At 44.5% G+C, this 15,581-nt stretch overlaps 1 protein-coding gene across 2 annotated transcripts; it reads right to left on the bottom strand.

The window, feature by feature from the left end:
• Positions 1 to 523: 523 nt before the first annotated feature.
• LOC121271500 lies at positions 524 to 15,523 on the bottom strand. 2 transcript variants are annotated; one of them, XM_041177483.1, is made up of 5 exons: positions 15,179 to 15,523; positions 5,204 to 5,404; positions 4,266 to 4,427; positions 3,449 to 3,576; positions 524 to 1,679 (listed from the first exon to the last, which is right to left on the bottom strand). In XM_041177483.1, exons 2-5 carry the CDS (start codon positions 5,255 to 5,257, stop codon positions 1,271 to 1,273), a joined length of 753 nt encoding a protein of 250 aa, XP_041033417.1. In that variant the 5' UTR covers positions 5,258 to 5,404; positions 15,179 to 15,523; the 3' UTR covers positions 524 to 1,270. The 2 variants fall into 2 exon arrangements, with proteins under 2 accessions (XP_041033417.1, XP_041033418.1); XM_041177484.1 differs by lacking the exon at positions 15,179 to 15,523 and having other exon boundaries at positions 5,204 to 6,260.
• Between the last annotated feature and the right edge of the window lie 58 nt (positions 15,524 to 15,581).

A 15,581-nucleotide genomic window follows, 5' to 3' on the forward strand; every position in this document is an offset into this window, starting at 1 on the left:
ACTCAGTGACAGTGAAGGAACAGCGATATAGTTCAAAGTCAGGGTGGTGTGTGACCTGGAATGGAAATTGCAGTTGGTGGTGTTTCCATGCATCTGCTGCCCTTGTCCTTGCAGCTGGTAGAGTTTGTGGGTTTGGAAGGTGCTGTCTAAGGAGGCTTCGAGAGCTGGTGCAGACATGAAGGGCCGAATAGCCTCCTTCTACACACTAACAATTCTGTGATTCTGTGCTTGGCAAGTTGCTGCAGTGCATCTTGTAGATGGACACTGCTGCCGCTGTGTGTCGGAGCTGGAGGGAGCGACTGTTTAGCGCCACTATCACATTGCTGTTCATGGGATCTTGCTGTGCACAAATTGGCTTTTGTGTTTTCCTACATTATCGCAGCACCAACACAGTCTTCAGAGTGAGATAAACATGAACAGCAATAGAAGAACGGACCGAGAGGAATCTTCACCCCATTCCAAAGACAAAATAAGAAATTATTCAGTAAATTTTCACATTTTAAAACTTTAATGAATCATTTCTCATTTGCTTTCCCATCAGGAACGCAGTCAATACATGGTCCGCAGGCTCTCCTTTATTTCTGAAAGCTTGTTCACTTAAAATGAAAGCCCACAGAAGTGTAGTTTAAAAAATTAATTTGCTTATGTGGAGATAAACATTCCTGTTCTTCCTTTCTTAATCTTCATGTGCTGATAAGTGGGAGTGTAACTGAAAAGCTGACACGCTGATTGATATGAAGACCTTCTGAGAAAAATAACGAGAGCCTAGCACATGAGAGAGATTTGATTGGGGAATTCCTTTTTGAATTTTGAGTCAAGAGGGGGAGGTTTCATAGAGGCGTTTAACATTTTGAAGGGTTTTACTAAAGTATATAAGGAGTAACTGTTTCCACTGGCACAGTAACCAAAGGACACAGATTTAATTGGCAAAAAATGTCCCTGGGGGAAAGATGAACAGAAATTATTTTATGCAGCAACTTCTGGTGATCTGGAAAGCGCTGCCTGAAAGGCCAGTGGAAGCAGATTCAATGGTGACTTTCAGAAGGGTGTTGGGTAAACACTTAAAAAGGAAGAAGAAATTGCAGGCCAAGGGGTAAGGGCAAGAGAGTGGGAATAATTGGACGGCCCTTTCGTAGAGCCAGCACAGGCAAGATGGGCCAAATGGCCTCCTTCTGTGCTGGATGACTCTGTGCTCCAGATCCGGGTTTCCAATATAATCTCTATCGTAAAGTCAGAAATAACCACCGAGGGAGGGCTTTTATTGGGAGGGTTACACCACTACGGGGCGCTCGCCTCCATACGTCATAGATTCCGTCTCGTACATTTGGGGAACGGACATGATCTCTGGAGCGGAGCCCTCCCGAGTCACTACCCAGGGTGCCCGCAGCTGGTAGGAGAGATCCTGCTTCCGCTTGATATCATTAGGCTGCTGGTACGTTTCCTGATACTGCGTCTTGAGGCCTCGATTTGGGACGGGCGGCAAACGTCTGGGTAGGGGTGGGATCCTCGTCGCCACTGGGAACACGCTGGGGTCAATCATTGGGCCAGGTCCACGGATGATCCTTTGGGCTTCTTTGGGCAGAGGGTTTTCCCTCAGCCCATGGCCCCAGGCCTTTGGGTAGTCTTCCATTTCCCAGTAGGTCGCTATGTCCTTCTTTGGAAACCCTTCCAACTCTTCCCTGCAAAGGAAGTTGGGGGGAGGGGGAGAGAGAAACATATCATTAAAGTCTCACTACTTCAGAGGTCAGGGTGTTTATGAGAGCTGTTGGAGATGGGACACAACCTGCAAAATGTGCAGACGTGGAATGAGCATTGCATTTAAGGGGAGACTTGACGCAGCCATGTAGGATACAGCAACAGAGGGAATACAGGGGTCAGAGTGGGAAGAGGTTTATTACAACAACCATGCACAGAGCCGTTAATGGAGCAAAATGACCCAAAGCGACTTAGTGGAGTGTTATAAAACAAACATGACACCGACCCACAGAAAGAGATATCAGGATAGATGACCAAAAGCTTTCAAACATTTCACTTTTCTTTGCAATATTTAAACCAGATGAATTTTGACCAAAAGTAAATTTTAAAGAGCATCTTAAAGGATGATGGGTAGAAAGATTTAGGGAAGGAATTCCAGAGTCTAGGGCCAACCTCTGGGCAGAATTTGAACACAATCGAGGAAGAGGGTGATTTTTAAATTCTCATCCTTGTTTTCAAATCCTGCCATGGTCTCACCTCCTTCTCTCTCTGTAACCTCTTTCAACCACGCAATCCTCTGAGATCTCTTCTATTTCTGGAACTTGTGTATCCTCTAATCAGTCCATCATTGGCAGCCATTCCTTCAGGTTCCTGAGCCCTAAGCTCTGGAATTCACTCCATAAAGCTCTCAATCACTTTCTCCTCCTTTAAGATGTTCCTTAAAACTTACCTCTTGGTCATCTTATGTGGCTCAGGATCAAATTATGTTTGATGATGCTCCAGTGCAGTGCCTTGGGATGCTAAATGCACTATGTCCACAGATCCCCAAAGGTAGCTGGACAGGTTATTAAGGTGGTTAAGAAGGCATATGGAGTACTTTCCTTTATTAGCCGAGGCATAGAATGTAAGTGCATAGGATATGTTGGAGCTACATGAAACACTATTTAGGCTACAACTTTAATATGGTGTGCCCTTCTGGTCACCTCATTACAGAAAGGATGTAATTGCACTAGGGAGGGTACAGAGGAGATTTAGAAGGATGTTGCCAGGATGGGAAAATTGTAGTTATGAGGAAAGATTGGATAGGCTGCGGTTGTTCTCCTTGGAACCGAGGAGGCTGAGGGGAGATTTGATAGAGGTGTATAAGGTTGTGAGGAGCCTGGATAGAGTGGACGGGCAGGAACTATTTCCCTTGGCAGAGAGGTCAGTGACTAGGAGGCATAGATTGGTAGAAGGATTAGAGGGGAGATGAGGAAAAATGTTTTCACCCAGAGGGTTGGGGGGGTCTGGAACTCACTGCAAGAAAGAGTAGCAGAGGCAGAAACCCTCAACTCATTTAAAAGATATCTGGACATGCACCTGAAGTCGCGTAACCTCCAGGGCCACGGACCAAGTGCTGGAAAATGGGATTAGGCTGGGAGGCTCGTTATTAAGCTGGTGCAATCATGATGGGCAGAGTGGCCTCCTTCTGTGCCGTAAATTTTTCTACATTCTTCTAAATATCCGAAAAGGAGGAATGAGCAGGGCTGGTGGGGAGAGGGCGGGGGGAGTGGCAGTAAGTGAATTGCTCCTTAGGAGAGCCAGCACAGGCACGATGGGCCAAATGGCCACCTTCTGTGCTGGAACGATTTCTGTGGTTCTATTCTCTGTAAACGTAAACAGTTGCTTTTGAAGCATGATGGGGGCACAACCAAATGTCTGAGCAGAAATATGTGATCAGGCAAGTTAAAAATGTAGTAAAGAATAAAAATACTTCTTAAAAGCCCTGAAGTCCTTGCTGGTTGTGGATAAGTAAATGTCGTTGAGACGCAGAACGTCTTTGTCTCGTACATAATACTCCTGACCGGCCAGGGCTGGATTCTCGGTACTGGCAACAATACTCTGTGAAACAAGAAAGGATTAAATAGCGTCACATCACTCTGCAACTATCACTCGGAGCATGTGAACGGTGGACATATGCTGTGTCTTCATGTGTGATGTGCCTTGTAACATATATAATCGGCCATGAGGCATGGCATGTGTAACACAACCCAAACTTGAACCCCAAATCAGGAGGGAGACCTTAAATATCACTACAGGAGTAGAGTAGGGGCTGAGAGGAGTGAGTAGGTCTAGCATTTTTGGAGAAATTCCTTTGCAACAGGAAAGCCTGAGGGAGACACTTTTAGTGTATGTGTGCCTACATCTAGGTGTGTGTCAATGTGTGTGTGTGTGTGTGTGTGTCTAACTTTGTGTGTATGTCCCTAATGTGCGTGTGTGTATTTCTGTATTTGCATGTGTGTATGTGCTCATTAACATGGGTGTCTGTGTGCGTGTCTACTGCACGTGTCTATGTCTCCATTTGCAGAGATGTCTGCGTGTGTTTCTGTATCTATGCCTCTGCATTTGCGTGTGTCCGTCAATACTGCATATTTGTGTGTGTGTGTGTGTGTGTGTGTGTGTTACTCATGCCACTTTTAGCTTGCTTGTTGTATCCTGTGTGTAAATAGTCATATTCAATTTATGAGATTATATTTAAACTATCAGCCTTCTTTCATTGCCAAAAGTCAAAAGTCCTTTATAGGCCTTACTTTAGACGGTCCATTGGTGTGATGGTTGTCCAGGATGAACGGCTGTGGCCCAGCCTTAAACGCAGTGTCCATGGATTGTGGAAGTCTCCCAGTGTATTTGTCCTTCATCTCACTTGTTTGGTTAACCATGTTCAGAGGAGTCCTCCAGTCTCGTCTGCTCAGCTGCAAAGTAAAGAATGAAAACGAAAATGTTGCCAGGACTGGAAAATTGCTCCAAAGATATAATCTCTCCATAGGTATCATTCCAGCTCAACTAATGGGATGAAGGTTTCCACTCTCTAACTGCTTGCGGAGGTTAATGTGAAATGAATCTGCTTGAGCCTAATTGAACTGAATCATGAACTGGAACAGCAGATGGAGGTGCACATCTAAGACTGAGCTTAAGTTTAAGACTTAATGTAAAGAGGATTTTCTCTGTATTGAACTTGCGCTGCACCTGCCCTGGGAGTGCTTGATAGGACTATTAAGGGGAGCTTTACTATGTAAATAACCCCGTGCTGTACCTGCCCTGGGAGTGTTTGATGGGGACAGTGTAGAAGGAGCTTTACTCTGGATCTAACCCTGTGCTGTACCTGTCCTGGGAGTGTTTTATGGGGACAGTGTAGAAGGAGCTTTACTCTGTATCTAACCCCGTCCTGTACCTGTCCTGGGAGTGTTTTATGGGGGACAGTGTAGAGGGAGCTTTACTCTGTATCTAACCCCGTCCTGTACCTGTCCTGGGAGTGTTTGATGGGGACAGTGTAGTAGCAATTTTACCCTGTTTTCTCACCCTTATTGTACCTGAGTGTAATGGATAGAAAACACAGGAAATGTTGCATTGTTAAGTGCCAATATCGATCATCACCCTGACAAATGCACATGGAAATGTCAACAAAAAACATCAAGTAAAATATTCCGATTATAAGGAGCCATCAGATGTCTTCTTTTCCTGTGCTGACCTTTTCCGACAAATCCTTCATGTAATGAACATTCCAGTGATTGGGAACCTTCATGTGGCGTGGGTGTCTAAGCACACCTCCAATGGTCTTGAGATTGTGAGTTGAGCCAGTAGTAGTTTCAAAGCTATTAAAAACCTCATCGTAGGGATGGACAGTGTCTCTTTCTCTCAGCTTCGGAGGGAGAGGATCTTTCAGAAATAACTGAAATAAGAAAGGATATAGTTACTTACAGAGACTTCTTCTATCTTTCCTGGGATGAACCACATCTCTGGCAAGAACCCCAATGAAGCAAGACTGTTGTCTTCAATATCATTGGGTTTGGAATGTGAAAAATCAGTCAAGGCAATCACTCCTGAACATTATTCTATGACTTCCTGGGTGCTTGAAACTGGGGAGTTTGGGCTTTGCTTTGATGTCCTGTGAGCTGAGTGTTCGGATTTGAATACCGGCCGAAGATTCAGCCTAAGCTTGTGGGATTGTGTCATTGCTCATTCAGCACAGAAGGCTATTCAGCCCTTTGTGTCTGTTCTGGCCCTTTGAAAAGGCTATCAATTAGTTCCGCTCCCCCTGCTCTTTCCCCATAGCCCTGCAAAGTTTTCCTTTTAGTAAGTTGTGATCTGGAGGACACTGCTGAAAGAGAGGTGGAAGCAGACTCAATAGTAACTTTCAAAAGGGAGTTGGATACATGCTTAATGTTAAGAAAAATTCTCATCTTACCTCTGGTTCTTTTGCCAATTGCTAGTGGTTCAAGAAGAAGGCTAACCATCATCTTGTCACCTTGTGAGGGCAGTTAGGGATGGGCAATAAATGTTGGCCTTGCCAATGATGTCCACATCCCAAGAATAGTAGAATTTGAACTCTTTCTCAGGGTTATTAGTTGTGACATCTAGCTTACTATTTCAGATGCATATCCACAGTACAAATATAGCTTAAAGGATAAAGGTCATTCATTTTACATATGAACAATGTCAATGAGCAGACTATTGTTTTTTATTCTTTCATGAGATGTGGGCATTGCTGGTAGGGCCAGCATCCTTTGCCCATCCTTAATTCCCCTTGAATTAACTGGCTTGCTAGGCCATTGCAGAGGGCAGTTAAGAGTCAACCACATTGCTGTGGGTCTGGAGTCACACATAGGCCAGACCAGGTAAGGACGGCAGATTTCCTTCCTTAAAAGGCATTAGTGAACCAGATGGGTTTTTAACGACAGTCGATGATAGTTTCATGGTCACCATTACTGAGACTACTAGCTTTATATGCCAGATTTATTAATTGAATTTAAATCCCACCATCTGCTGTGGTGGGATTTGAACCCATGGCCCCAGAGCATTAGCCTGGAAGTTATGCTTCAATACTGTGTGCAATACTGGTCTCCTTTTTAAAGAAAGGTTTAAATGTGTTAGAAGCAGTTCAGAGAAAGTTTACTAGACTAATACTAGGAATAACTCTTTCTCTCCACAGATGCTGTCAGACCTGCTGAGTTTTTCCAGCAATTCTTGTTTTTGTTTCAGATTTCCAGCATCTGCAGTATTTTGCATTTATAATACTAGGAATGGGTGGGTTGTCTTATGAGCAAAGGCTGGACAGGTTAGGCCTGTGTCCACTGGAATTTAGAAGAGTTAGAGGGGACTTAAAGGAAACCTTTAAGGTCCTGAGGGGTCTTAACAGGGTGGATGTGGAGGGGATGTGGGAGAATCTAGAACTAGGGGGTCACTGTTTAAAAATAAGGGTTGCTCATTTAAAAAAAGAGATGAGAAATTTTTTCTCTGAGAGTTGTGAGTCTTTGGCACTCTATTCCTCAAAAGGCAGTGGAAGCAGCGTATTTGAATATTTTTAAGGCAGAGGGAGATAGAAACTTGACTAACAAGGGGGCGTGAAAGGTTATCAGGGGTAGGCAGGAACGTGGGGTTGAGGTTACAATCAGATCAGCCATGATCTTATTGAATGACGAGGCAGGCTCGAGGGGCTGAGTGGCCTACTCCTGCTCCTAATTCGTATGTTGAGAGCTGCTGGGTGGTGTTGGGAAGACCATGATGCAGAGTGGAGGCACGTATTACTATTACTTGTTCAGAGGCGTCGCCGCTACACCACCATTTCCCTAACTACATTAGGGTAGAGTTCAGCAGAATGAAGTGCTTTCTAGTATCTCATGGCCATACTTCACGTGTTAGCACGTGATACCCTGCAGTCAAACCCAGTTTAACATAACATAACCATTTTGCAGTAGTAGTTACTGAATAGCGAGCAGACATGTGAATTGTGGTTGATTTTCCCAAGCTGTGATAAAGTGAAGCCACAAGCTAGTCTACTGTCTCAGGAAGCCATTTCTTCTCTTGGATTGTTGAGGTGGTCAATTGCATCTGCCCTAGAGGTACCATGAAATAGTGTCCACACTACACATCTACATCATTATAAATAAAAAATGGTATTAACACCTCAGTCAACATGGCATCATGTTATTGAATTGTGATTTATGGGCTATGGGTTATGGTTAGTAGTTTGGGGTTAGGGATAGGAGCTAAGCTTTGGGGCTCTGGTTAAGGTTAGGGTTAATTATTACAAATTGGGGCTAGGGGTTAGGATTAGTTGAGATTAGAAGTTACAGTTAGGAGTTAAATCTAGTGTTAGGGCTAGGGTTTGGTGCTAGACATGTTGTCAAAGTCAGAAACCACTATTGTCACCACCATTCATACTCAATATTCATATGCAATGCAGAGAAGAATTGAGGCTGCAGAGTTGTGGTTTTTGAGGTGAATAATGAAGGTATCTTGAACAAGTCACGCTCCCAACGAAGAGGTGTTAGTAAAATCTGAAAGCAAATGAGCTCTGCTGACCAAGATCAGGAAGAGACAGTTAGAATTTCTAATAACAAATCAAGATTCAGAAAGTCCGGTGCTGATGGGAAAGTTCCATGGTGAAAGAGGTCAAGGTCGACAAACAGCGCTCTTTCTAAAGAGTCTGGCAAACTGGATGAATGTAACCCCAACAAAGCTCATTCAGGCCTTCAGAGCAAAATTAACATGGATCTCCATGGTGGCCATCGCCCTCTTAGGGGATGGTACCTGTAGAGAGAGAGAGAGAGAGTGATGATAGCAAAAATATCCCCAGAAACGAGCATTCACTGGTTTAGTTGAAATCTTAGCAGCTGGAGATTTTTTTTTTCAGAAAACGGGTCAAGGGATAGCACTTTTCATTGCCCAGGAGTCTCAAACCGCTTCAGAGGCAATTTGTGTTTTAAACGTACTTATCCGTGAGCAGCCTGCAGGATGCTGTACCCTTCCCCCTTATTTTAGGGTCAGATCCACGGAGGGTGTTGGCGGAGCTTTCAATGATTGTAACTTACTTTGAAGTCAGAGGGTGGGAAGTATCGAGCTGGGGTGTAATGTAGCCCGATGCCCGAGCTTGTTAAATGCAGGTCGTGTCTTCTCTCCGTTGTTGCGGCCATGGCTCTACTAATAACGCATCCCTGCCGCAAAAGCGGTTCCGCCTCCTTTTCCCCATCAAAGGAGAGCCGGGGTCCGACTTTAGGGTGTTTTGTTTCGTTTCCCTGGAAACGACGCAGCCCCCGACGTTGGATACAATATATACACACACACGCGCGCCAGGGAAGTCACGGCGGCGGCTAGAACCGATAGCATTGCGAGGAAAGGCACAGGGAGCCTTTGATGGGGCTGGAAGGAAGGTGCAGTAAATGGGGGCCAAGAGGCACCTTTCATGCTCGGCCCCCAGCCCCAGCTGACAGCACCCGCCCCTTTCAAAGGCTCCAGCTGGTTAAAAAGTGGGCAGGTCACCACCCCAAGGTCCCAACATATAAGCTGACGCCCTCAGTGCAGTCCCGAGGAGATTATTAGACCTTTTTCTATACTTGCACTATACTTCGATTTCCAGAAGACGTTAGAGAAAGCGCCACATCAAAGGTTATTGCAGAAAATAAAAACTCATGCTGCAGAGGGCGGGTGGGGTAACGTGTTGGCATGGATAGATTGGTTGACAGAAATAAGAGTTGACATAAATGGGTCCTTTTCTGGTTGGCAGGATATGAGGAGTGGTGCGCCACACGGATCGGTGCTGGGGCCTGAACTTCTTACAAATTTACATAAATGACTTGGATGAAGGGGCAGAAGGAATGGTGGTAGGAATTTGCTGATGACACAAAGATAAGCAGGGAATTAAATTGTGAAGAGGATGGTAAGGAGGCTACAAAGTGACATAGGTTAAGTGAGTGGGCGAGATCTGGCAAATGGAGTATAATGTGGGCAAATGTAAAATCATTCATTTTGGCAGGAAGAATAAAAAGGAAGCTTATTATCTAAATGGAGAGATTGCAGAGCTCTGAGATTCAGAAGGACCTGGGAGTCCCACCACATGAATCAGAAAAGGTTACTATGCAGGTACAGCAGGTTGTTAGGGGGAAGAAAGTAAGAAAGAATTTATGGTAAGGGGGAATTTATTGAAAAGGAATGAACTACTTAAAATCTCCAGGTGACCAGAGCTACCAAGCACATTGGCAGTTAAAGGTTACCAGATTAACCTTGCACAGCCTTAGGGCCTGCAAACAACAGAAAGGCCTTGGGAGCCAGACTGCAGTCAGAGCATTGGCAATAACAACTGAGATCAAGTGTGCTCTCCAACAGATAGGGGAAGAACAGGTGGTCCCAGTTTAGATAGGAGGCAAGGTCTCTGCCTGGGTGAAATATAGGGACATACGATGCATGTACCTGTTACGAGATGTCTGTTTAACGTAAACCTATATGTTGACGAGATCGGAATCTGGAAACTGTTCTTGTACGTGACTAATAATGTATATGTTGAACATTTGTAATTTAGCAGCGTGCTATCTCAAGCTGCATTGAGATGGTTCTCCCCTTGCAATTGCTCGAATAAACGATTGTGACCTGTACCTGAGACTCCTGTGGTCCGTTTGGCAAAGTGACCACAAGGTAATTAGGAAAGCTAATAGAATGTTATCATTTATTGTGAGGGGAATTGATTACAAAAGTAGACGTTATGCTTCAGTTAAACAGGAAGAGGCCACATCTAGAGTACTGTGTACCGTGCTGGTCTACGTAAAGGTATAAATGTGTTAGCAGTTCAGAGGTTTACCAGGAATGGGTGGGTTATCTTGTGAGGAAAGGCTGGATAGGTTAGGCTTGTATCCACTGGAATTTAGAACAGTAAGAGGCAACTTAATTGAAACCTTTAATATCCTGAGGGATCTTAACAGGGCAAATGGGGAGAGGATGTTTCCTCTTGTGGGAGAATCTAGAACAAGGGGTCACTGTTTAAAAATAAGGGGTCACTTATTTAAGAATTTTTTTCTCTGACAGGGTTGGTTGTGTGTCTTTGGAACTCTTCCTCAAAAGGCAGTGGAAGCAGAATCTTCAAATATTTTAAGGCAGAGCTAAATTCTTGATTAACAAGGGACTAAAAGGATATCATGGGTAGGTAGGAATGTGGGGTTAAAGTTATAATCAGTTCAGCCATGATCTTATGGAATGGCAGAGCAGGCTCAAGTGGCCTACTCCTGCTCCTAATTCGTATATTTTTTGGATGGGACCATCCTCTCAGGTGCATGTTGAAAATGCCATGACACCATTGGAAGTAGGACCATTGCCCTTCCAGAATGACCTGGATGAACGCATTGGGGGGAATCTGTCAGCAGGTGATGGCACATAGATCTGTGCTTAAATCCTGGAAGAGGAAAAACAAGGCTACAGTTGGACTGGGGCAGTGCAAGGAAGATTAAATTTGTCAATAACTGCAACTGGGATCACCGTTTAAAAATAAGGGGTCGCCCATTTAAAACAGAGATGAGGCGACATTGTTCTCTCATAGGGTCGTGAGTCTTTGGAACTCTTCCTGAAAAGGTGGAGGCAGAGTCTTTGAATATTTTTAAGGCATTGCTGGATAGATTCTTTGTAAGCAAGGGGGTGATAGGTTATCAGGGGTAGGTGGGACGCAGATTTCAGGTTACTATCAGATCAGCCATGATCTTATTAAATGACAGAGCAGGCTCGAGGGGCTGAATGGCCTACTCTTGCACCTTATAAAAACAAAAACCTGCAGATGCTGGAAATCCAAAACAAAAACAGAATTACCTGGAAAAACTCAGCAGGTCTGGCAGCATTGGCGGAGAAGAAGAGTTGACATTTCGAGTCCTCATGACCCTTCAACAGAACTAGGTGAATCCAAGGAGAGGGGTGAAATATAAGCTGGTTTAAGGAGGTGGCAGGGGTGGGGGGGGGAGGGTTGGGTTGGGGGAGAGAAGTGGAGGGGGGGTGGTATGGTTGTAGGGACAAGCAAGCAGTGATAGGAGCAGATAATCAAAAGATGTCACAGACAGAAGAACAGAGGTGTTGAAGTTGGTGATATTATCTAAACGAATGTGCTAATTAAGAATGGATGGTAGGGCACTCAAGGTACAGCTCTAGTGGGGGTGGGGGGCATAAAAGATTTAAAAATAATGGAAATAGGTGGGAAAAGAAAAATCTATATAAATTATTGGTAAAAACAAAAGGGGGAAGAAACAGAAAAGGGGTGGGGATGGAGGAGGGAGTTCAAGATCTAAAGTTGTGGAACTCAATATTCAGTCTGGAATATTGTGCCTAGTCGGAAGATGAGGTGCTGTTCCTCCAGTTTGCGTTGAGCTTCACTGGAACAATGCAGCAAGCCAAGAACAGACACGTGGGCAAGAGAGCAGGGTGGAGTGTTAAAATGGCAAGTGACAGGGAGGTTTGGATCATTCTTGCGGACAGACCGCAGGTGTTCTGCAAAGCGGTCACCCAGTTTACGTTTGGTCTCTCCAATGTAGAGGAGACCGCATTGGGAGCAACAAATGCAGTAAACTAAGTTGGGGGAAATGCAAGTGAAATGCTGCTTCACTTGAGCGTTTGGGCCCTTGGACGATGAGGAGAGAGAAAGTGAAGGGGCAGGTGTTACATCTTTTGCGTGAGCGTGGGGAGGTGCCTTAGGTGGGGGTTGAGGAGTAGGGTGTGATGGAGTTGTGGACCAGGGTGTCCCGGAGGGAATGATCCCTACGGAATGCCGCCGGGGGGGTGAAGGGAAATTGTGTTGGTGGTGGCATCATGCTAGAGTTGGCGGAAATGGCGGAGGATGATCCTTTGAATGCAGAGGCTGGTGGGGTGATAAGTGAGGACAAGGGGGACCCTATCATGTTTCTGGGAGGGAGGAGAAAGCGTGAGGGCGGATGCGCGGGAGATGGGCCGGACACGGTTGAGGGCCCTGTCAACGACCGTGGGTGGAAAACTTCGGTTAAGGAAGGAGGACGTCAGAGGAACTGTTTTTCATCTGTTCTGATGATGCTACCTTCAAAAACAGTTCCTCTGACATGTCCTCCTTCTTCCTTAACCTAGGTTTTCCACCCACGGTCGTTGACAGGGCCCTCAACCATGTCCGGCCCATCTTCCGCGCATCCGCCCTCACGCCTTCTCCTCCCTTGTACCTTGAGTGCCCTATCATCCATTCTTAATTAGCACATTCGTTTAGATATCACCAACATCAACACCTGTGTTCTTTTGTCTGTGACATCTTTTGATTATCTGCTCCTATCACTGCTTGCTTGTCCCTACAACCACATCACCCCCCCCTCCACTTCTCTCCCCCCCACCTTAAACCAGCTTATATTTCACCCCTCTCCTTGGATTCACCTAGTTCTGTTGAAAGGTCATGAGGACTCGAAACGTCAACTCTTTTCTTCTCCGCCAACGCTGCCAGACCTGCTGAGTTTTTCCAGGTAATTCTGTTTTTTGTTTTTACTCTTGCTCCTTGTTCATATATTGGTAGGGCCATATCTAGACTGTGTACACAATACACAACACCTATATCTCCTTTTCAACAGAATTAATAGTCCATGAGTCTCTTAAGTTTCACAATCTGTGCTGCGAGGCTATCACAAAGCCTATTAAAAGTACTAGAAAATATTGAAAGAACACTCCAACACTGTAAGACAATGAGCACTTTGCTCTATTAAACTTGCATTTATGCCTCACCTTTAATGCAGTAAAGGTTCACAGCATTATCAGGCATCATTTGACACTGAACCAGGTATGGAGATATTAGGGCAGATAACCAAAAGCTTGGTCAGAAATAGATATTAAGGTCTTAAAGGAGGAAAGGGTTGTGGGTGGTAGAATTCCTGATCTTAGGGCCACCGATGGCAGAGTGATTAAAATTTGGGATGTGCTAAGAGGCCAGAATTGGAGGAGCAGAGATCTCAGAGGCGTGTTAGAGATTACAGATAGGGAGTGGAAGACTATGGAAGGATTTTAAAACAAGGATGAGAATTTTAAAATCTAGGTGTTTCTCAACCAGGAGCCAATGAAGGTTAGCAAGAACAGGGGTTGGGGCGGGGCAGTTGATAAGTAGGACTAATGCAGGTTGGAATACAGGAAGAATTGTGGATGACCTTAAGTTTCTGGAGGATTGAAGATGGGAGTCTGGTCAGGAATGTATTGGAATTTCAAAGTCCAGAGATAACAATGGCATGGATGAGAGTCCAGCTGTCGATGAACCATGGCAGGGCAGAGTCAGTTGATGTTATGGAGATGAAAGTAGATGGCCTTGATGATGAAGTGGATGTGATGCAAAGTTCATGTCAGGGTCAAATATGACAGACTGCAAACAGCATGGTTCAGCCTGAGTTACCATGGAGCAGGACAGAGTGGGTAGCTAGGAAATGGAGTGTGTGACAGAGACTGAAAACGATGACTTTTATCTTCCCAATATTTAGTTTAACTAAGTTCTGCTTATCCAATACTGGATTTGGATTTCAGACAAGCTTAGTTTTGGATACTAAGGGGAATCTAGGAATATGAGGATAGTATGGAAAGGTGGTGTTGAGCTAGAACATCAGCCATGATTTTGCTGAATGGCACAGTACACTCAAAAGGCTGAAGGGCCTACTCCTATTTCTTATGTTCCTTAATATCTATTTGGAGTCAGTGGCAGGGCTGAGGAAAGCTAGAGCTGGGTGTCATGTGGAACCTGATATCAGGTTTTCAAATGACATCACCAAGGAGCAGTGTGTAGATGAGAAGTAGGGAGGGCCAGGGGTCAAATCTAGGGGGACTTGAGATAACAGTCAGAAGTATTGCAAGTGATCCTCTGGCTTATGACCGTATATATAAAAATGGAACAAAGTATTATACAAGCCCTTGTTTAGGTCTCATCTTGTACCGCATCCAGTTTTGGTCCCTTCACATCATGGAAGATATAGAAGACATTCACGAAAACTATCAGAATGAGACCTTGTTTAAAGATCGGTTATCCAAGAGGCTGAAAGCGCTGGACCCTTTTACTCCAGAATTCTAAAATGTAGACTTCAGGAAGATCTGATTGAGGTTTTCAAAATAATGGATTCAACGGTGTCCAGGTGGATAGACTTTTTGAATTAGAGGAGACAGGGTGAACCAAGGGTCATAAGTACAAGCAACTGAACAGTACAGAATAGAACTGGCTAACTGGGTCTGTTTTTCCTTTTTGCTGAGGGTTACTAACCTCTGGTATATGCTGCTGGCTTGCGCAGAGGGACAGATTTACTGCAAATGTGCAAAAGGGACTCGGTCAAGTTCCCAGCTGAGTCAGGCATCACTGCACACAAATGGTACACAAAGTTATTGGGCAATGTGCCTCAGGATCATTAGCGGCCTTAACTAATTTTAACTGAGGTTAGGAAAAGAAACCAGAATTTCCCTAAATTCATTCCTTAAGCCCACATTGTTTATCTCTGCCAAATATCATGACTGATGGTGGTTTGGGGAGTTGGAGGTTGACACTACATGTTTACTGTATTAAGACTCTTATCAGACATGCTCAATGGACCAGCTAGTCTTTCCCTGCTTGTAAAATACACAAACAGTTAAAGCTATTTACAGTTGCAGAGGTCTGGCTTGCTTAGGTTATTCACAGCAAAAGCACTGTGGCCAATGTTCATAGATTTAAAGTTTCATAAATTACCTGTTTTAAAGATTAATATATCCACAAGTTATTAGCCAGAAGTTAAAAGTAACCGCACATAGTGAGGAATATGAGGAAAGACGACTTTGGGCCCCAGGAAACGACAAAACTGTCCCCATTTTGATTGCCGATTCCCACTTCAGAGATATCTTTGTTCATATTCAACATTGCTTAGAATGATTTCCAGCATGATCCAGTGGAACTGTAGTTGGGAGTTAAAGATATGTTAACAGCGCTCAGCATGCAATTACTTCAACCTGCTGGAATTCAGCTGACCAGGAAGAGCCATGAAACAGCAAGGATACCCAACTAGAGCTATAGGTTCTTCAGCTAGGCAAATACTGAAATTACACGGCATTAATTTTGAAGTGCAACAGATGACAGAAATGCAAGACCACAAAAG

This window comes from Carcharodon carcharias, chromosome 31, assembly GCF_017639515.1.
Source record: "Carcharodon carcharias isolate sCarCar2 chromosome 31, sCarCar2.pri, whole genome shotgun sequence".
NCBI classification, from domain to species: domain Eukaryota; kingdom Metazoa; phylum Chordata; class Chondrichthyes; order Lamniformes; family Lamnidae; genus Carcharodon; species Carcharodon carcharias.

Coding starts and splice junctions, on each gene's coding strand:
- LOC121271500 (XM_041177483.1), bottom strand. CDS start 5,257: ATGAAGGTTCCCAATCACTGGAATGTTCATTACATGAAGGATTTGTCG. Junction 4,428..5,203: donor TGAAGGATTTGTCGGAAAAG/GTCAGCACAGGA, acceptor TTTACTTTGCAG/CTGAGCAGACGAGACTGGAG. Junction 3,577..4,265: donor ACACCAATGGACCGTCTAAA/GTAAGGCCTATA, acceptor CTTGTTTCACAG/AGTATTGTTGCCAGTACCGA.